The 21,112-nt window shown below is 38.1% G+C and overlaps 1 protein-coding gene across 1 annotated transcript in view; it reads left to right on the forward strand.

Annotated features, from left to right (window-relative positions):
- TMEM131 (transmembrane protein 131) overlaps positions 1–21,112 on the forward strand; it is a 245,818-nt gene that overhangs the window by 189,862 nt on the left and 34,844 nt on the right. The window contains exons 19-31 of the mRNA XM_002928116.4: positions 80–166; positions 4,437–4,589; positions 4,687–4,762; positions 4,947–5,064; positions 6,889–7,027; positions 7,138–7,247; positions 7,734–7,800; positions 12,949–13,100; positions 13,524–13,666; positions 14,109–14,295; positions 15,394–15,579; positions 16,374–16,532; positions 16,950–17,533. Coding sequence (XP_002928162.3) covers positions 80–166; positions 4,437–4,589; positions 4,687–4,762; positions 4,947–5,064; positions 6,889–7,027; positions 7,138–7,247; positions 7,734–7,800; positions 12,949–13,100; positions 13,524–13,666; positions 14,109–14,295; positions 15,394–15,579; positions 16,374–16,532; positions 16,950–17,533 — 2,161 coding nt within the window. The remainder of the gene's footprint in view (positions 1–79; positions 167–4,436; positions 4,590–4,686; positions 4,763–4,946; positions 5,065–6,888; positions 7,028–7,137; positions 7,248–7,733; positions 7,801–12,948; positions 13,101–13,523; positions 13,667–14,108; positions 14,296–15,393; positions 15,580–16,373; positions 16,533–16,949; positions 17,534–21,112) is intronic.

Here is a 21,112-nt window from a genome sequence, read left to right on the forward strand (position 1 = left end):
AAAATAATGCAATAATGGTCAAGATCAATCTCAGACTTAAACACTTAATTTCTTTATGGTCTGCTGCTTCACTCCACAGATCCTAACAATTCCTGTGAAGGCTGTAATTGCGGTGGGTTCGCTGACTTGCTTCCCAAAACATATGGTTCTTCCACCTTCCTTTCCAGTAAGAGATTTAATTTATAGATTTTTTTTTTTTGTAATCTTTTTCGTTGCCTTTACCTCTATGTTCCTAGAATCCAACAGTAAAGTCAGTTATTCTTTATTAGTAGCTTATTTTAAGGTAAGACATTGAGCCAGGTTCCATAGGAGGTATAAAGAGGAATAAAAAATAGTCCCTTCTCTCAAAAAGTTTTCTATCTAGATTGGGAAATAGGCCCATGATTCATAAATGTAAAGTAGGATGTAGAAATTACCCTAAAAGGTGTAAAAATGAAGTGCTGTGAGTGAAATATACATGTAATGGATGAAGTTGCATGTGAGCTGGCTTAGAATTTCTTTTGGCAGGATAGAGAGGGGTGGTAAGAACTTGCATTCAGGTCCCTGGGATCAACCTGAAGGTACAGAGACAGTAAAGTCTGAGATGGCTTTATGTAGCAGTGAGTTGCCCAGTTTGACAAGAATAGAGGGAAATTTTAAGAGAAGATGAAATGACATGTTGGAGTGATAGTATGAAAAAAAAATTATGGAAAACAGTGTGGCTGTCCCTTAAAAAGTTAAAAATAGAGCTACCCTATGATCCAGTAATTGGACTACTGGGTATTTACCCCAAACATACAGACATACTGAAGAGAAGGGCCATATGCACCCCAATGTTCATAGCAGCATTGTCCACAATAGTTAAACCGTGTAAGGAGCCGAGATGCCCTTCAACAGATGAATGGATTAAGAAGATGTGGTCCATATATACAGTGGAATATTACTCAGCCATCAGAAAGAACAATTACCCAACATTTGCAGCAACATGGATGGGACTGGAGGAGATTATGCTAAGTGAAATAAGTCAAGCAGAGAAAGACAATTATCATATGGTTTCACTCATTTATGGAACATAAGAAATCGGGAGGAGAAGGAAGGGAAGAATGAAGGGGGGGTAAACAGAAGGGGGAATGAACCATGAGAGACTATGGACTCTGGGAAACAAACTGAGGGCTTCAGAGGGGAGGGGGTTGGGAGATTGGGATAGGCCAGTGATGGGTATTAAGGAGGGCACACATTGCATGGAACACTGGGTGTTATACGCAAATAATGAATATATCAAAAACTAAGCATGTACTGTATGTTGACTAACATAATAAAATATTATTATTTAAAAAATAATTTAAAAATTTTTTTTAAAAAGAAAACCACCAAAAAAAATCAATGCATTTAAGTCCACGAAAATCTGAAGTTTTTAAGCAGAGGCTTGACATCATTACAGCTGAGCTTTAAACACTGTTTCTCTGGCAGAAGTAGATATAGGGTGCATAAGGAGGTGACAGTGGAGTGCCTGAGGCTAATCCGGGGACTCTGTTCATAGTCCATATGAAAAGTGTCAGGAGGAGATTTGAGCTTAGGGCACTGGCAGAGGCAGTAAAGCCCTTTCATACCTCTAAGCCTTGGCTATTAGTGTGTTTTGAATGCCCTTCCTCTTCCCCTACCGTCAAAGAACTGCACATCTTCCAAAATTCAATTCCATGTCATCTCCTCTCTGAAGATTTCTTGACTCCACTAGATGGTTACTAAGTGTTACATGTGTGATCTTGGAATGATTTTAAATTACTCTCTTGCAGCAGGCCTCACATGTGCTTTAAATATTGCCTTATGTGTTGGTCTTCCCAGTGAGACTCTGAGATCCTCTAGGAAAGGGATAATTATCCCCAAAGCAGGCAATTAGTAGGTAATGGGTGGATGAAGGAGCAAAATAATGGAGAAGAGACCTTAGACAAGAGACATTTCAGATTTGAACTGTGCTTGAATTATCCTGAGAAGGTCCTATTAATTGAAGCAGGTATGGGTAGGGTATATAGAGTCAAAAATATGACTTAGAGTTTGAACCTAGAGAATAAAGAGAAAAGAAATGGGGAAACCAAGAGCTAGCCACAGCCTTTTGCAGGAAGGTGATATGGTCAGTTCAGGAGATGTGGGGGCAAATGTAGAAGTGTCCCTTACCCTGTAGAAGGAGACGTAGTGGGTTATGAGAAAACTATGTTGTAAAAATCTTAATGCTATATACAATAAAACCTAAATTTAGAATTTAGCACCTTAAAAAGATAAATTTTGAGTTCATAGGTTCAGCATATTTGATTCTTAATTCTTTGTCTTCTTGTCATTTCACTTTGCACTGACTACATAGAACTCGACTTCATTATTTATCCAAAAAGACCTTGTTCCTTTCTTCAACTGCCTTTTCAATCAATGGTCTCCTTAAACACAGCATAAATCCTGGAAGGGAATAATTCCGTAGATGGCACAGTGAAAGGCCCATGGATGGAGTAAATGAGAAAGCATCTGTATAAAAACAAGGTGCTGATCAAACTTTTAGATATCCTCAGATGGCTTACATGACCAGATATTTACTTGGAATCACAAATTAAGTTGATGTTACTGCCTTAGTTGAGCTGTTATAACAAATTACCATAGATTGGGTGACTTAAACAGCAAACATTTATTTCTCACAGTTCTGAACGCTGGGAAGTCCAAGATCAAAGCACCGGGCAGATCGGTGTACGGTGAGGGCATTCTTCCTGGTTTTGCAAATGGCTGTCTTCTCACTATATCGTCCCATAGCCAGAAGAGCCGGGAGTGAGGGCAAGCTCTTTTGTCTCAACTTGATGATGATGATGATGACCCATTAGCTAGCATATAGTAACAGTCCATCCTTCGGTTTTGACGTAGTGTTCAGCGATTCATAGTTGCATATCCCAGTGCTCATCACAACACGTGCCCTCCTTCATACCCACCACCTGGCTACCCCATCCTGCCACCCTCCTCTCTTCTGTAACCCTCAGTTTGTTTCCCCTTTTAGGGTCACTAATCCCATTCATTAGGACTTCACCCTTATGACCTAATCACCTCCCAAAAGCCCCACCTCTAATACTGTCACATTGAGGGTTAGAATTTCAGTGTATTGGGGGGGGGGGGTTCACATTCTTTCCATAACAATCACCAGGTTCTGTAAAAACTCTTGTCCATTGGAGTATACTAGTGCCAATTGATGAAAACAATACATCCAAATTAGCATTTCAAGTACTCATGGTTTAATACTTAGTATTTGAATACCATCATAAAATGAACTTTTATATCTGTTACCTCTTTTGACTGCCCCCACACTCACACACCCCTGAGAGACAAGACATGTACTTGAGCAAAGTGATTATTACCGATGCAAGCCAGGAAGACACAGCTGGTTAGAGGCCAGGCTCAGGCTGTCAAAGGCTTTGTGTTTCCTGCTCCTGTGTTTTCCCTGCCCCAGCAGCATACCCAACCTCTGATACCTTTCTGCTGTGTTTACCTCTGGCTGGGCTGCAAATGATGAGTGTTACTTTTAACCTCAACCCTCATTCAACTCTTTCTTCTGTGCACTCTCTTAACTTCTGTGTCTTCTAATACCAGATATTAGCTCAGTGGGTATGGTCATTTTGGAGACTTCTTCAAATGACTAGGAATCTGATTATAAGATAAAATTCTTTACTCAAAAGAAAGTAAAGACTATAATATAATTATTATTGAGGATTATTTAAATCATTTAATTTTTTACTTAAAATCTGATACCCTATCATAAGAAGAAGCATGCAGCTGATAAGAACAATCGTTGGTTATCTGGTGATTTAATCTGTCTGCTGTGTTACTAAGATATTTGATAACCTGTATTTTTAAAAGATGCCTAATTTCTTTTTGGCACAAATGATATTTCTCTTTTAAAAAGAAAATGCTTCCTTATAAGTAAAATAAATCTGATTTTTTTTTTGTCTTGTCTTGTTTGGCTTTTGACGTCAGAATTAAATTATTTCATCCTGAATTTGGATGCTTTGAGAGCAGCCTGGCCTTGGCGTAAACAAACCTTGCTTAACAAACTGACAATGACCATTTACTTTATTCAAAGCTATCTCTGTTTGTTACCTTTGTTGGCAGCTTCATTATTTTAACAAATGTGAACATTTATCTTACTTTCTTATTTTATTTCATTTTCACAAGATGACAGAGATTTGTCCTGCTAATTTTGTATAACAGGCCATGAAAACAACAAATAAATAAATATACATACACAGAGAGAGAGAGAGAAGTATAGATATATTAGGGAGGACTGTGATTACAAAATTAGAGATTATCAAGTGATAAAAATTCTGTGTCTTTTGGGGTTTGGTTTCTGAAAAATATGTCTGTTGGGTCTAAATTTTGTGCTCTTAAGAAAATCCAACCATATACTAATGAGTTTGTTTGTTTCCTTCCTTCAGGGGAAAATAGTTCATCAAAGCTTGAATATTATGAATTCCTTCTCACAGAAGGTAAAGATACAACAAATACGATCTTTGTCAGAAGATGTGCGATTTTACTACAAACGATTACGGGGCAATAAGGAAGACTTGGAGCCAGGAAAAAAGTCAAAGGTTTGAAAACATTGTATTTGAGGATTCCCATCTGTTAGTATTGTGTTACTGTGACCTGCGGATTTGGGATTCATGGTTCTCCTGTGCCTCTTTGTAGATTGCAAACATTTACTTTGATCCTGGACTGCAGTGTGGGGATCATTGCTATGTTGGCTTGCCTTTTCTATCCAAATGTAAGTTATCTTGCTGTTCTCTCTCATCCCCTTCACTCCACCCAAAATATTCTTTGATGAAAGGCTGCCACTTTGAAAGTCCATCTCTATCCCTTGGTACTATGGAAATCATTTGAGGGAAAATTGACAAGTAGATATTGATTATAGGGCTGAGTTTGTCATAACAAATGTTTCCTTATTTTAGCCGAACCCAAAGTACAGCCTGGTGTAGCCATGCAGGAAGACACATGGGATGCTGACTGGGATTTGCATCAAAGCCTGTTCAAAGGATGGATGGGAATAAAGGAAAATTCAGGTCATAGGTGAGTGGTTTTGCTTTAAGTATGTTTAACTATCTTTACAAGTTTGAAATGTCTCTGTTGATACTACTTTCTAATGTTTACTTCTCTATAGCTAAGAAAATAATATCTCATCTTCAGAAAATTATTAATGAGGCATCTTGAATTGCCATTTTAATTGCATGTTGCTCAGAAATATACACACTACCATTTTTCTCTTTTCTCCAGTGCTCTAGATACTTCCTTAAAATCAAAGAACCATTTGAAGTTGTCTTTATAGAGGATGAATACACTGTTCACCTTAGATACAGCCATTTGCATGAGAAAGTTTTTACCTACCACTGACCTCTGCTAAAGGCAAAAACATTTCCTAGGTTTAATCCTGTGATGGAGACCAGTGTCCATTTGCTCGTTGTGAAAAGAGCTGCCTCCTCCCTTTCCAAGTGCTGAGCCCTTAAGGGGTACCCAGAGCCCAGTTCATTAAGGCTCAGCCATACGTCATTGGCAGGCAGAAAACGTGCTAATGACAAATCACTACCACACCTGGATTTAAAAGCAGAAACACCCTTCCTCAGCAATTTAGAAGTATGATCTTTCTTGTGCTCCAGAAGAGAATTTGATTAGAATATTGATAATATGATAACTGATAAAAACTGCTCTTCTTCACTTGGCTAATTTGAATGTATTTGTCAGTATCAAAATAAATTTTCCAAACCATTAGTGATTGAATCTGAGGGTTTTGTATATCTGAACTATCTACTATCAAAAGTTTTCTTAAGGCAAAAAAGTTAAATTTCTACTTTAAAAGGGTGAAAATAAGTGGAGAGAGACTTCTAATGAACTCACTAGTTCTTGGTCCCCTACATTTCCATTACAGACCTTACAATGTATAGACAGTCTCCAAATGTTAACATTATGAATAGATAACTTAGAGTGCTGCTGAAGAACCTCTTCACCTCCCACCCACCAAAACCTCTGCCTTCCTCCCTGTGTGCCCAGTGCACCACAGCTAAGAAGCTGGGCTTCCCACCTGCCCCATACCGTCGGGTCCCAGGTGCACAGTGACTGTGGCGTTCTCCCTGCTCCTGCCTTTGTGTTACCTTGTCACCGTGCATGTTACAGAGAATTTCTGTTCCTAGCCTTATAAAACCTGTACTCTTACCAATATTAGAGAGTCACAATTCAGGAGTATTGTGGGTTAATGTGGGTTTCAGTGTTTGGGCCCAGGAAGCTTAGCCCTGTGTGTGATATTATTTCCTTAGTGAATATGTTATTGAGTTCTAAACAGCTGGCTTATGAATACTGGTAAGTAGGGAAATATTCAAATGAGGTCCTGAATATTGCTGAAAACTTTACATATATCTGTGTAAAACCCTCATATGTATTACCACTTCAACTGGCATCCTCATTGCTTATCAAGATTTTCCCTCTTTTTTTTCTTTTTTTTTTTTTATCTCAGGGGGGGAAAAAGCCATATGCCAAGCAGTGTACTGCCTTTTCTTAAGTTCTACTGATGAATATTCGTCAGCACCCTGCTGTTGGTTTCTAGATCTTTACACTAGGCTGCAAGATCCTTTAGGATCCTTTAACACCGTATGTTATCCTTCACGTATTCAGTACAAAACCAAGACAGGTGATCAGTGATACTTGGGCAACTCTTTGTGCCAAAACAGAGACATCTTCATACGTATCTATTAAAAGTATACTAAAATGTCAGAAGTAATAAACCTATATTTATTCAGGGCCAGAATAAAATGTCTCAAGTATACAAGCCTAACAGAATTTCTTATTTTCAGAAAACTCAAATATTTCATTTTGATATAGTAACTAATAAATTGTTTTTTCTAGATTGAGCGCTTTGTTTGAAGTAAATACAGACCTTCAAAAAAATATACTATCAAAAATCACTGCTGAGCTCTCCTGGCCTTCTATAATTAGCTCACCCCGGCACTTGAAATTTCCACTTACTAATACAAACTGCTCCTCAGTAAGTATTCAGAGTGACATCGGTTTTTGGAAATTCATAATAGGGCTATAAAGTATCTACTCTTTTAACTGTGGAGACCTTTCATTTACTGTTTTGTTACTTTGTTTAAGGAAGAAGAAATTACTTTAGAAAATCCTGCAGATGTTCCTGTCTATATTCAATTTATTCCTCTGGCTTTATATTCCAACCCTTCAGTCTTTGTAGATAAGTTAATATCAAGGTAAGCACTGCTTTAAATAATCAAAATGTTCTATATTAGCATTGAATTATTATTTTACACATTTTAAAACTTCATTGCAGCTTGTACAGTTATAGATTTGGCTTAGAGAAATTCTAGATCCGTAATTAAAATGGAGAGGAGGTTCTGGGGAGAGATACTGATAATGTGTTAAGTATCTAGAAGAGTTTTCAGTTTAAGACAAGAAAAAGTAATGTTGAACTCCTTTCTAAAAAAAAGTAAAAAAGTGAAAGATTATGGAAAGAAAGCAAGTGGAACCTTTTAAGTATTTTAGTTTTTAAAAATGAACAAAATATTAACTATAAGTTGTGACCTTTAATTTTTGGAAGGCTATTAATCTGGTAATATTGACCTCAGAATCTGCCAAAAGGTAATTTGCAAATCAAGTACAAACTTGATAATTACTCTAATTACCTTTTAATTATGATGCTGTTTATAAAGAAAAATATGTACATTTTTTAATTTTAGGTTTAACTTGAGTAAAGTGGCAAAGATAGATTTAAGAACACTAGAATTCCAAGTCTTCAGAAACAGTGTAAGTATGCAAACTTCATACTATCCCCAAGAAATAACTCTATGATATGATCATTACAAATGTGGAGGGAAATTACTGACTATCCTTAAATTTGGTTGAAAGGCAAGTTACTGAAGAAGTCAGAGCTGTCCAATAATTATTTTAGAGGCAAAAAAACCCAGGAGGAATGAATGGGATTTAGATCAACATGAGGCACACTGAGTAGAAGGTCCCTGTTTGCAGGCATCACTCCTTCAGTCCATGAAGGTGTGTAATAATGGCTACCAGAAACCCTGAGAATGTCTAAATGAGGTATATACCAACATAATTTATGTTCATTAAGCTTCAAAATATTGAGCTTGGTCATTTAAATTTTTATTTTGGATACTTCCAAATAAAATTGTAAGCTCCGTTAGCGCCAGACCCATAGTTATTGAACAGATTAAATTCATGGCAAGCCCTTCAAATGGTTCCTTGGTGTGTGGGAAGACTGTGGTGAATGTTGACTAGATAAGTCAATCTGTGGCTAAGTAGGCCAGGAAAGAAAAGCAGTGAGAAGGTTTTTAGTATTTGGGGCTGTATTGAAGAATGCTTCCCAGTATTGCATGAGCATCTAGTGTGTGTCAGCATTATGCCAGGTAAAATCACGTTTGTAATTTCATGTAATCATTACAGCAGCCAGGCAGAGCAATTACTAACTATCCCAAGAGGTAAGTATTTCCTTGTTCTGTTGCTGGGGAAAAGCAAAGCTCAGGAAAAGGAAAGAACTTGCCCAAGTTCATACCTGTGATAACTGGCAAGGCCAAATTCAAGTCTAGTTCTCTCAGATTCCATAGCCCTCGTCCATACTGTCATGCCACATGCTCATTGCTGATTAGGAGTCCCTAATTAGCCTGTCAAACCAGATATTCTGTAGTTCTTGAAATACTTGTGTTCTTTCCCATAGTTTTGTGTTTTAGTCTATAAAGCATGTGTAAGCTAAACCTTGTAGAGTAATAGGTTTTTATATTGTCTGTAAGTCAATTTTGCATAAGAAAGTAATTTTCAGTATATCTTTTTTCTGCCAAATAGTAGAACATCAGACTGAAACGTAGGCAGTCATATATTCTAGTCTCCCGCCTTTCTCTTGGAATCTTTTCATGGTGGGCTTTTTCCATGCATAAAATAACAACCTAATAAGCTCCAGGTTATTTAGATTCCAGATAATTAGAAAGCTCAATAATCAGAAAGTCCTTCCACTCTGCTTTTATAAGGGAGGAAATACACATAAAAAGTAAATGAGCTAATATTTACCTTTTTTTCTTATCAAATACAAGTTCTTCAGTGTTATTTACAAGGTATAAAACACTGAAGTGTAGGCACTGTGAGAGTTAGGAAGATGAATAAGAATACTCTAGATCTCAGAAATTTATTCTAAATATGAAATTCTAGGTCTTAGGGTAAAATTAGGATAAATTCTATCATAGTTCTCTATAGTGGTTATAAAACCTGTGGTCCTCAAAGTATTTGGTCTCAGGACTCCTTTACAGTCTTAAAATTATTCATGACTACAAAGAGGTTTTTTGTTCATGTGTGTTACGTCTAGCAGTATTCACCATATTAAAAATTAAAACAAATCTTTTCTACAAAAGGCCAAAAGGTATATGAAAAGATGCTCAACATCGCTAGGGTAATGCAAATTAAAACCACTATAAGATATCATCTCATACCTGTTAGAATGACTATTATCAAAAAGACCAGATATAACAAATATTGGTGTGGATGTGGAAAGAAGAGTAGGAATTTAAATTGGTACAACCACTGTGGCAAACAGCATGGAGGATCCTCAAAAAAATTAAAAATAGAGCTACCATATGAGCCAGAAATTCCACTTCTGGGAATATATCCAAAGGAAACAAAAACACTAACTCAAAAAGATATTGCACCCCCATGCTCATTGCAGTGTTATTTATAATAGCCAAGGCATGGAAACAGTCTAAGTGTCCATCAATGAGTGAGTGGATAAAGAAGTTGTAGTGTGTGTGTGTGTATACACATATACAATGGAATATTATTCAGCCATAAAAAACGAGGAAATCCTATCATTTGTGACACCATGGATGGACCTTGAAGGTGTTATGCCAAGTAAAATAAGACAGAGAAAGGCAGTTCTGTATCTCACTTACATGTGGAATTTAAAAAAGAAAAAATCCCAAACTCCTAGAAAAAGAGATCAGACTTGCGATTACCAGAGGCAGAGGGGTGAAGGAAGAGGGATTTGGAGAGAAGTGGTCAAAAGGTATAAACTTCCAGATACAGGACGAGTAAGTGCTAGGGATGTGATGTACAACATGTTGACTATAGCCAGTGCTGCTGTATAATGGATAGTTGTTAAGAGTGTAATCCTAAGAGTTCCCATCACAAGGAGAAAATTTTTTTTCCTTTTATTCTTTTTTTCATTCTTTTCTTTTCACTGTATCTGTATGAGAAGGTGATTGCTGGCTGAACCTGTTGTGGTAATCATCTTACAATATATATAAATTGTACCGTCATGCCTTAAGCTTATACAGTGAGGTATGTCTATTATTTCTCAAAACTGGGAAAAAACTGAAAGATCTTTAAAATATTGATTTAATTCATTTAAAGTAATAATAATAAATTCATTCCATTTAGCATAGGTAACATAAAATTTTAAAATAGCTGTGTTTTCCCAAAAAGATTTTTGCAAGAAGAGCAGATTGTTTTACATTTTTATAGATCCCTTTAATGGCACTCAGACCTAGTACACAGATAGATTTCCACTGCTTCTACATTTAGTCTCTCATGATACATCATTTTGGTTGAAGTATGTGACACATATCTGATCTGACCTGGCACAGATAAGTAGTTACAAAAGAAGAGTGTCTTAATTGCTTTCTTAATTATTTCTAACAGCATGTATCAGTCATTTGGAAAATATTGGTTCACCAAGATATGCGGAGCTTCCAAATGTTGACATGATTCACTCTACAAAATCCACAAAAATCATATTCATTTATATAACTACCAATCTCATCAAGGAATTCTTTAACTATTGGAAAGCTGTAAAGTTCACAGGGGTAGATTCAAGTTTTCCAAAATTCTGAATTTTCTCACTCAAATTTTATCATTGGCAACAAATACTTCAGTTATTTTTCCTTAATTGGACAGATGCACTTCATTTTTGTGAAAATGTCTACCAAATTCCCAAGCCTGAACAACCACAGATTGACTGTCAATCATTCTTTCAACTGTAAATGGTTTTCCATGAGAAAAGCAGCTAATTCAGTTTGTATCTCAAATGATAGCTTTTCAAGACAACATGGCGCTTCAGTAGGCAGCAGGAGTGCTTTATGCATACTTCCCATTTTATCAAACAATACTAAAAATGCATGTGCCCAAAAATTGAGGTTTATTAAGATTTTGTATCGTTAACTGCTTAATCAGTAAGAATGTTTTTTTAACTACAGGTACATGGCAGTGAAGAAGACAGTAGCTATAGGGAAGTTAGATACCACTGTCTTACATCAAGCTGAAGGGTCAGTTGTTTCACCCGCATTGATTTTGCTGACCACTGGTGCAGATGTCAACACAGTGGAAAAGGCAGATAGCATCTGTCAGTGTTACGAAAATAATTTTGACAGCATGGATACCCTGAAAAGATTCTGAGATCCCTTTTGGTCCCATTGGTCACTCTCTAAAAAGCCACTACTACAGAATTATTGAGAATTGAGGCCTTAATGATATTCCTGAGGCATCACAACATCCTCAAATGTTTGCCAAGTCATCAGACTTGAAATTAGCTAGTGTTTATTGGAAATATATGTATAGTATATAATGTGTCCATCAGTTACTCAGAATAGTTTATCTAAAAGAGAACTTATTGACCAACCATTTTGGAGCAGTCAGGATATTCTGTTGTCCTAGTAAACATTGACAGAGAAGAATGTTAGATGCAAAAGAATATGTTTTGCCTCAGAAGCATGAGTTAAAAAGTAGTAGCTTCATGAAGTCTATTGACTCTAAGTTATGTTTGTAGAATTATGGTAACACAAGTAGATAGATGTATATGTTTTGAACCTAACTATGCCAAGTGGAGCAGAAAGTCATGCAAACCTCACTCCCCTTCCACATGTTAGCAGAGCCATGAAGAGTGGTGGACATTTATAGCCAACTGTTGCCAACCCTTCCCCCCAAGAAAGTTTAACTTAATGTTGCTTAAAAATCATAACAGTGTATCCTTAAGTGTGAACTATGATATTTTTAATAAAAAACAAATATTTAAATCTTATCTGTAACTGCCTGTCTAGAAGCCATCTTTTTGGTAATGGGTATTAAGGAGGGCACATATTGCATGGTGCACTGGGTGTTATATGCAAATAATGAATCATGGGACATTGCATCAAAAACTGGGGATGTACTGTATGGTGATTAATATAACAAAAATTATTTTTAAAAAGTGAATCATGGAACACTACATCAAAAACTAAGGATGTACTGTATGGTGACTAACATAACATAATAAAAAAATTTTTAAAAAGCCATCTATTAAACCTATTATTTAAACTCTCAGTCATCAAGTGTTAACAGTAATTATGTGCTGAGCTTTCAAAATAAAATTCAAAGATAGATTGATATGAGTTGGAAATATTTTTACAAATAAAAAAAAAAAAATCTGATACACCCTGAAGACCCTTCAGCTGATAGCCATCAGAGGGGGAAGGAAGAGGAAAACTGGCCGAAGGTGGGAGCAGCAACCATAGGACTTCAGGGTGCTGGATGCTGGTTACACAGCTGTTTGCTTTGTGCTAAAACATTGAGCTATGCTTCTTAGGTTTGTGTCCTTTTTATATATGTGTATTACATTTCAAAAATTTTTAATTTTAGAAGTAAGAAGATATGTATACAAAAATAAATGCCTAGTACAAATATGGGGACTTTGGTGACGTGGGGATCCAAGCCCTTCTGGGGACTTAATGCACAGTGAGAAGGGTCATCACCGGTTGCCCACTTCTGTTTGCAAGCTAACCAGTATCTAAATCATGAGGGGAAAAATTGTTCACACATTCGATCAATTCAAGAAACTAGTACTGGGCTGTGGATGGGATAAAGGAAAAAACTTCTTTCCAAAGAATATAGTAGTGACTTCTATTGTTTTCCCAATGATTCAAGGCTCATCCACTGCAGAGTTCAACAGGATTTACAGAAGGCCTCTCTCGACATTCAATTTTAAACCTAATTTTAAAACCTGGAGAAAAGAAATCTGTCAAAGTAAAGTTTACTCCAATTCACAATAGAACTGTTTCTTCACTAATCATAATCAGGTATGTTCTGTGATTTAAGTGTGTGTTGATTTTTAGTACTTATTCAGAAGTCCTACTTTATTTGTTTTAATATGAGGTTGTGTGTCTGATTTATTAAATAGGGTATTCACTTTGTCCAAAACCACACACACCATACCACACCTGATGAAATGTACCTCTGTGATTACGTTTATAACTTGAAAACCTGAGTAGTGTTCTTACTGTACCATGTGTGACTCTTAAAAATGAAAAGCTCTTGCTTCTCTGTGTGTAAAGATTTTTAAATTCTTAAAATGTAAATGTTTCACTCTGAAGTTTAACATATTCATTTCTACATGGTTTATTAAAAGCAGTAAAAATTATAGATCAATTATCTGTAATTTATGTGAACTTATAATTTATTATACAAATTAAATGGGAGAAAATTCTGTGTTTCTTGCATAGGAATAACCTGACTGTGCTGGATGCTGTGATGGTCCAAGGACAGGGAACAACTGAGAACTTGAGGGTGGCAGGCAAGCTTCCAGGTCCTGGGAGTTCCTTACGCTTTAAAATCACAGAAGCATTATTGAAAGATTGCACAGATAGTAAGTAGTCCTAACAGTTTCAGGGGCACAACTTTCAGTGTTGGCTTCCAAAAATAAATAATTCCCCCAAAATGAACAGTATTTCTCTATGCATACATGTATATATTAGTGATGAGTACTTAAGATTTTTAATGAAATACCCTGACTCGCTTTCAGGGTTGTTTGATTGGGATCTTCAGAGATGTAAAGGTTCAGTTTTCATTGCATGTCTTAGGTGATTTACTCTGAGTATGAAAAATAAAGCACAGTTAAACTTTTGCTTTCTAAAATGACATGACAAAGTGGAGTACTTCCTGATGAAGTCTGGGTACCAGCTAATCCCTTTGGCATGAGGCGGTGGTTCATGATGTTTGGCGTATATTTATGGAGAATGTGATAATCCTTTGGAACTAGAGCACATGCTAGCAAGATTTACATTCACTCTTGATTTTCTTTCGTTTAGGTTTGAAACTAAGAGAACCAAATTTCACGTTGAAAAGAACATTTAAAGTAGAGAATACGGGGCAACTTCAGATTCACATAGAAACCATTGAAGTCAGTGGATACTCATGTGAGGGATATGGCTTTAAAGTTGTTAATTGTCAGGAGTTTGCACTAAGTGCCAATGCCTCTAAAGACATAATCATATTGTAAGTATTTTCTTACGAAGTGTAATGAATCACCAGCTTCTCATCAACCTCAGATACTACAGTTGTTCTAACTGTGCAAAGATGTTTTCATACTCACAAAAAAGGTCTTTATCCACAAATCTGCTCCTTTGATTTGTTTCCACTTAATCGTCAGTTATTTCTTCATATCTTTGTTTTCAAAATTGTGAAACTTCCTGTATATCCAAAGTGGATCAGATAATCTTAGAAACCAGTTTCAGAATTATTTCCAGGGTTGTGTTAAAGCATTAGGTATTGGTAGGAAATTGATTATAAATTCAGTCTCAGTAATAGAGCGGTCCCTGTATCACACGTGTGTAGTTTTTCCATATTGTACAATGGAGGAGAGCATAATGTTTTGGTCAGAAGACAGTGTTAATGCCTGTATCGGGAATAGCTGCAGCCTATTTTAGCAAGTAATTGCTATAACTTGTTAGATTATCGAGTTTATGTAATAAAATGTAACCTCTGCCCCCTTAATTGAGTGATAATTTCATGATCTTCAATGGACAGTCACTCAGTACGTAATGATAATACTCATGTAAGGCGTAGTGCTTGGTACCTAAAGGTACAGTAGAGAATAAAAGACCTTTCTTCAAGGTGCCGATCATCTGGTTAGAGAGCATACAGTTAATAAAAAATAAAAATAAAATAATTAGGCCAGAAAGCAGTACTACAGGAGATGAAGAGAAGATCACCAGGGCTAGGATGGAAAAGTTCTGTGTGTGTGTGTGTTTTTAAGGCATTATTGGGAATATATCCTGAGAGAAAAGAGTGGATTCAGATAAAGGAGAAAAGAAGAGGGAGGGAGAGAAGCTCAGAGAGTGCTTCCTGAATTAATAATTATGCTGACTATTGCTCTTTTTCATGCAGTTTCTTTAGTTATCGACAGAATACAGTTGTATTTGTTATTAACCTCATAGGATAATGCTTTTTCTCCATCTTAAAATGAGAAAGTTGGATAGAAGTACCAAACTCTAAAATTCTCTGTTAGGCTTCAAAGGTGTGTGGGACTGGTTTTATATGTAACTGCTGTGGTGTATTTTTAAAACTAGTCTAACTGCCACTGTTCTGTTTCAGGTTTACTCCTGATTTCACAGCTTCTAGAGTTATTCGTGAACTGAAGTTTATAACAACCAGTGGCTCCGAATTTGTATTTGTATTGAATGCATCCCTTCCATACCATATGTTAGCAACCTGTGCAGAAGCCCTGCCCAGACCCAACTGGGAGCTGGCTCTGTACATTATCATCTCAGGAATCATGAGGTACTTGTGTCTTCTTTTGACGTTGGTATTCAGGCATCACTTGACACTGTTCCTCGCATGCCCGCCGTGTGCCAGTCACTGTTCTGAGTGCTGGGAATCTGTCAGCAAGCAGAACAGACCTTTTTGCCTTGATCAAGCCTGCGTCTACTAGTGGGAGCAGTCAGAGCTGAACCCTGCTTGAGTGGCTAAGCAAAAGTTTTCTACCTTTAAAATTTCTTATATGAATTAAGTACATGTTAATTTCTTAAAGGAAGAAAAACACTCATAATTTGCCAGGTAAAGTTACTTGATTTGGGCACAGGTAACTTACTCAACATTATATAATATTTTTTTGAAAACAGACCTAAGCAACACGAAACGTGAGAAATATTTTTTTAATCCTCAGCAACCTTATCTTTTTTTCAGTATATTTATGTGTTTGGAGAATCTGATACACTTGCCTCTAAATTTACATGGTTACCCCACACATCCTTTAAGGGAAAAAGAGTTGGTCTAGAGAGTTAAAACCGCAAGGTAAAAGCTTCTTCTTGGTAAAAGGAAAAAAGTATCTTCCGAGTGTCTGTTCCAATAGAAGTAATTATTTCCTCTATATAAGCCTCCATGTAAGTTGGCATTCTATAAAAATGAGCTTTTATCCATAACAGTTTTTGTCTAGTCCAGTAAAAATTGTTACAGGCATCTCTGGTTTTTATATCCTGTTGTACTTTACCAAGAAGCTCTGCCTTTAATATCAGATTTTGTTACTCTTACACTAACAAATGAATCCCAACTCTCCACCTTCTTTGCCCCTACAGTGCACTGTTTCTCTTGGTAATTGGAACAGCCTATTTAGAAGCTCAAGGAATTTGGGAGCCATTTCGAAGGCGACTATCCTTTGAGGCCTCGAACCCACCCTTCGATGTGGGAAGACCATTTGATCTCAGGAGAATCGTTGGTATTTCATCTGAAGGAAAGTATGTTCACATGCTGGAAATAAATTCTTAGTACACATAGATGTTGCTGATGTAATTAAAAGAAAAAATAAGTTTTTCTTTTCATCTTTGCTCAAGGGGGAAGAAATCTTAATTCTAATTGCTTCACAATCTCTTATGTAAAACTGTCTTCTCTACTAGAACTCACAACAGATCCCATGTTTTTCTTGTGCTGTTGAGGGTTAAAATATTCTTAGATCACTGACTTGATCCTAAATTTTCAGATAGAATAGAACCTGTAAAACTTGTGGAAAGTATCCCATTTCTTGCTGGTTTTTTTTCTCCTTACAGTAGTTTATATTTATCTTGTGGCTATCTTGATGAGATAAAAAAAAATTTTTTTTAATCTTAGATTTTGTAAGTTGCTGTGTACTGATCTGCATTCGGTCCTTTTTTCAGCTTGAACACACTCAGCTGTGACCCCGGTCACAGTAGGGGGTTCTGTGGAGCAGGCAGCTCGTCATCCCGACCCAGTGGAGGGAGTCACAAGCAGTGTGGCCCACCGGTCCACCCCCACAGCAGTCACAGCAATAGAAACTCAGCTGACGTGGAAAACGTCAGAGCAAAAAACAGCTCAAGTACCTCTAGCAGGACTTCTGCACAATCTGCTAGCAAAGCAAGCCCCCTTGTCTTAGATTCAAACGCAGTGGCCCAAGGTCATGCAGCAGGCAGAAAGTCCAAAGGAGCCAAACAGAGCCAGCACAGCAGTCAGCACCATGTCCACAGCCCGCTGGAGCAGCACTCGCCGCCTCCACCACCACCACCAGTGCCTCAGCACCAGGACCCGCAGCTGGAAAGGCTGTCACCCGCCCCCCTCTCACACCCTTCCCACCCAGAACATGCCAGCAGCACACGGCACAGCTCAGAGGACTCAGACATCACCAGTCTCATAGAAGCCATGGACAAAGACTTCGACCACCATGACTCCCCACCCCTAGAAGTGTTTACAGAGCAGCTGCCATCACCATTGTCAAAAAGCAAAGGTAATCATCGTTCTCCCTATCAGAAAAGCGTGATGCCTAAGGGGGAAGCGGGTACATGATTAAGGAGCTGTTGTGATCGGAGTTGTGATATAAACAGCTGATTTAGTAAGTGTTCTTCTGGCTCAAATTTACCTCCAGTTTGGACTTCAACTTTTCCATACCTGATGCAAATAGAGAGGTATCCATTTATCATTAAAAAATATTTTAACTTCTTAGGTTATTTACCAATTGGACGTCTGTTTCCATTTTCAACTGTCTGTGATTATTGTGTTGTGATAGGTTGAGCTTTTTGTTGTTTTTGTTAAACTAATTTGTAATACAGTGGTGAAATGGAGACCATCCATTTTAACTCAAAAATAATATTTCCAGGGTGCCTGGGTGGCTCAGTCAGTTAAGCATCTGCCTTCGGCTCAGGTCATGATCCCAGGGTCCTGCTCGGTGGGGAAGTCTGCCTCTCCAATTCCATCTACCTCTACCCCTGCTCATGCACTCTGTCTCTCTCTCTCTCTGCTCTCACTCAGATAAAATCTTTAAAAAATAAGAATAATATTCCTACAGAACCTGTACTTTAGAGCAGGGGTTGGCAAACTACAGCCAGGGGGCCAAATCACCACCTGTTTTTATAAATAAAAGTTTTATTGGAACATAGCCATGCTCATTCATTTCAGTATTGTCTGTGGCTGCTTTCATGCTACAACAACAAAGTTGAGTAGCTGCAAGAGACCATAATGGCCACAAACCTGAAAATATTTACTATCTATCTCTTTACGGAAAAAGTTTGCTGATCCCTGCTTTGGAGTTCTGCATGCTGTATTAGTTACCTATTTCTCAGTAACAAATTACCCCAAGACTTTGTCACTTAAAATGCCCAGAGTTGCTGTGGGTCAGGCATCTGGGTGCAGCTCAGCTGGGTTCTCTGGCTTGTAAGACAGCAGTCAGGGTGTTGCCTGGGGCTGAAGTCATCTTGAGGTTCAACTGAGGGTGGATCTGCTTCCAAGCTCACTCAGGTGGTTGATGGCAGGATTCAGTTCTTCATAGACTGTTGGACTGAGGATCTCAGTTCCTTGCTGGCTGTGGCTACCAGCCTCGTGGGTCCTCTCCATAGGGCACTTTAAAGCAGTTGGCTTCACCAGAGCAAGGAAGCTTAGAAGGCAAGAGAGAGAACAAGCTAGCAGGACAGAAGTCACAGTCTCTTATGACCTAATCTTGGAAGTGACATCACATTACTTTTGCAGAGTTCTGCTCATCAGAAATGTGGTCCAGCCCATACTCCAGGAGAGAGAATTCCACAGCATAAACACCAGGAGGGAGGGGTGCACTGGGATTCATCTTAGACATTACATAGCACACATACACAGAGGTAGGCTGTTTGGTAACTTCCAAAATCAAAATATAAAGACCAGTAAACGGCCTGTAGCTGTATTTCAATTTAATCCCTTCACAGCCTGAACTTTTTGTATCTTCCTCTCTCTCCCGTAGCAGCCCTGCCAGCACACATTATTCTAAGTCTATTTCAGGACCTCCCTCACTGGCATACCAGGGAGGTTTTTTGCCTTTCGTTTACACAGGGAACAAGGAACTTGGCCATTCTGAGAGACCAGAAGAAACCCAATGTCTCAGAGTCCAGGACTTTTCTACTAGAGAATTTCCTAGTCCCTGTGATAGGAAGACTAGTTATATAGAGTCCTCTTAGAATTACATGCGTTTAGATTTGCAAAATAGCAAAATGTTTGAATATTATTTAACTTTTTCCAGAGAAATGTATTTTTTGCTAACTTATTAAGAGAGCTTACTTATTTTAGGGTAATTTTCAGAGTAATATTAAATGAATCCTTAAAGTTCTTTTTATTAGATCAAGTTATATAATGAGTTTTTCCCATATTGAGGGCATGAATAAAATAAACGTATATTATCATTTCTTTTTTTTAATAATTTTTTATTATGTTAGTCACCATACAGTACATCCTTAGTTTTTGATGTAGTGTTCCATGATTCATTTGCGTATAACACCCAGTGCTCCATGCAATATGTGCCCTTCTCAATATCCATCACCGGCCTCTCCCAGTCCCCCACCCACCTCCTCTCTGAAGCCCTCAGTTTGTGAACCATGAGAGACTATATTATCATTTCTTACAGAAAGAATTTGGCAGTCACACTGAATACCTCACTGCCTATGCCTAAGATAGTCCACAAACATCAGTGTGATAGGTCCATTTTTATTTTCAAAGACATTCATCTGGAACATAAATATTAAAATTTTAAAAATGATTTTAATGATCACAGTGGTCTTAGAGTCGACCTACTAAAAGATATTTAATGGTGCAGTATGGGTACCACCACATCGTTAGTGATTCTTGAGCCCACGAAGACACAGTGATTCCAGGCATCCCATGAATGGCCATTCTACTTGTTATCCTTCCCACTGCTTCTGTTTGGAGAGAAGGAAGGAAACAGAATCTTTATTTATTTTATTTTTTTTTTTAGTAAGTGCTTTTATTGAAGTATAACATACCTATGGAAAACTAGCCTCTTAAATGAACTTTAAAAGGTAGGCATTGATCTCCAGGTTGCAAAATAGTGGTGTGTCATAAAACCATAGGCTTTTAGCTGGGCAGAACCTTTCTACGCTCTCTAAAGTTTACCCCAGGCCCCTGCAAGTGGTCATCATGTTCACATTAAATATGAACCTTCTGTTTTCAAAAGCACCCTGTTCCCCCTGTATCTTAGACAAAAAGTCTACCTTGTAATAAGCTTATGTAATTTCTAGCTTTTGGAGACTGCTCAGAGTGACTTCTCTTCCAATAAATATGGCCTCCCAAGGTCTTGCCTAGATTGTAGACCATCCAGCCATTTCCCTAGTCATTCCTCCGTCACTGTTCCTTGTGGAAGGTGGCACCCAGAAATGTACGAGCAGGGCCTCATACAGCAGGGCAGCCAGTAGACTCTGTACTGCGTGGTTTCTTCCCCTGCAGTACAGAATCCTAGGGACTGGACAGAGGCCACTGCTGGATTGAGGGTTAAAACCTAAGGAATCTCTGAACCTGGTGCAGTCGCTTGTCAGTATCTGCATTAATTGAAGAAATGGTGGAATCTGCAGCCTTGCCCATTTCTGGCTTTGGTAGCATGAGGGGCAGCTTGATCTAGGGTGGGGAGACGCAGAGTGGCACACAGTCGTGAGGCCAGGCTCAGCCATAAGGCAGGCCCAGATTAAATCATGGCTCTGCCCCTTACTGTGTGACCGTGTGAAATTTACTTCTCTGAGCCCCCATTTGTTATCTTTAAAGCGGAGAAGATAGCTACTACCTACATTGTGGGGTGTAGCTCCTGCTAGGATTGTTACAGGGCAGGAAATAGTGCTCACTGTCTTCAGCCTGCTGATGTGAAGGGAGCCGTGCAACACCCCGGCACAAATGTCTGCCTGGAACGTAGCGGTAAGGGTGAGAAATGGGACAAACGGGGCTGGAGACAGAATCCCGAGGGCAGGGCCAGCAAGGAGAAGGCCAGCAGACAGTGTGACAGAAGGCAGTTAGATGTGGTTGCCATATCCCGGCAAGGCCAGAAGAGGCATTGGTAGGGCGG

The sequence above is a fragment of the Ailuropoda melanoleuca genome, chromosome 4, assembly GCF_002007445.2.
Source record: "Ailuropoda melanoleuca isolate Jingjing chromosome 4, ASM200744v2, whole genome shotgun sequence".
Taxonomy (NCBI): Eukaryota; Metazoa; Chordata; class Mammalia; order Carnivora; family Ursidae; genus Ailuropoda; species Ailuropoda melanoleuca.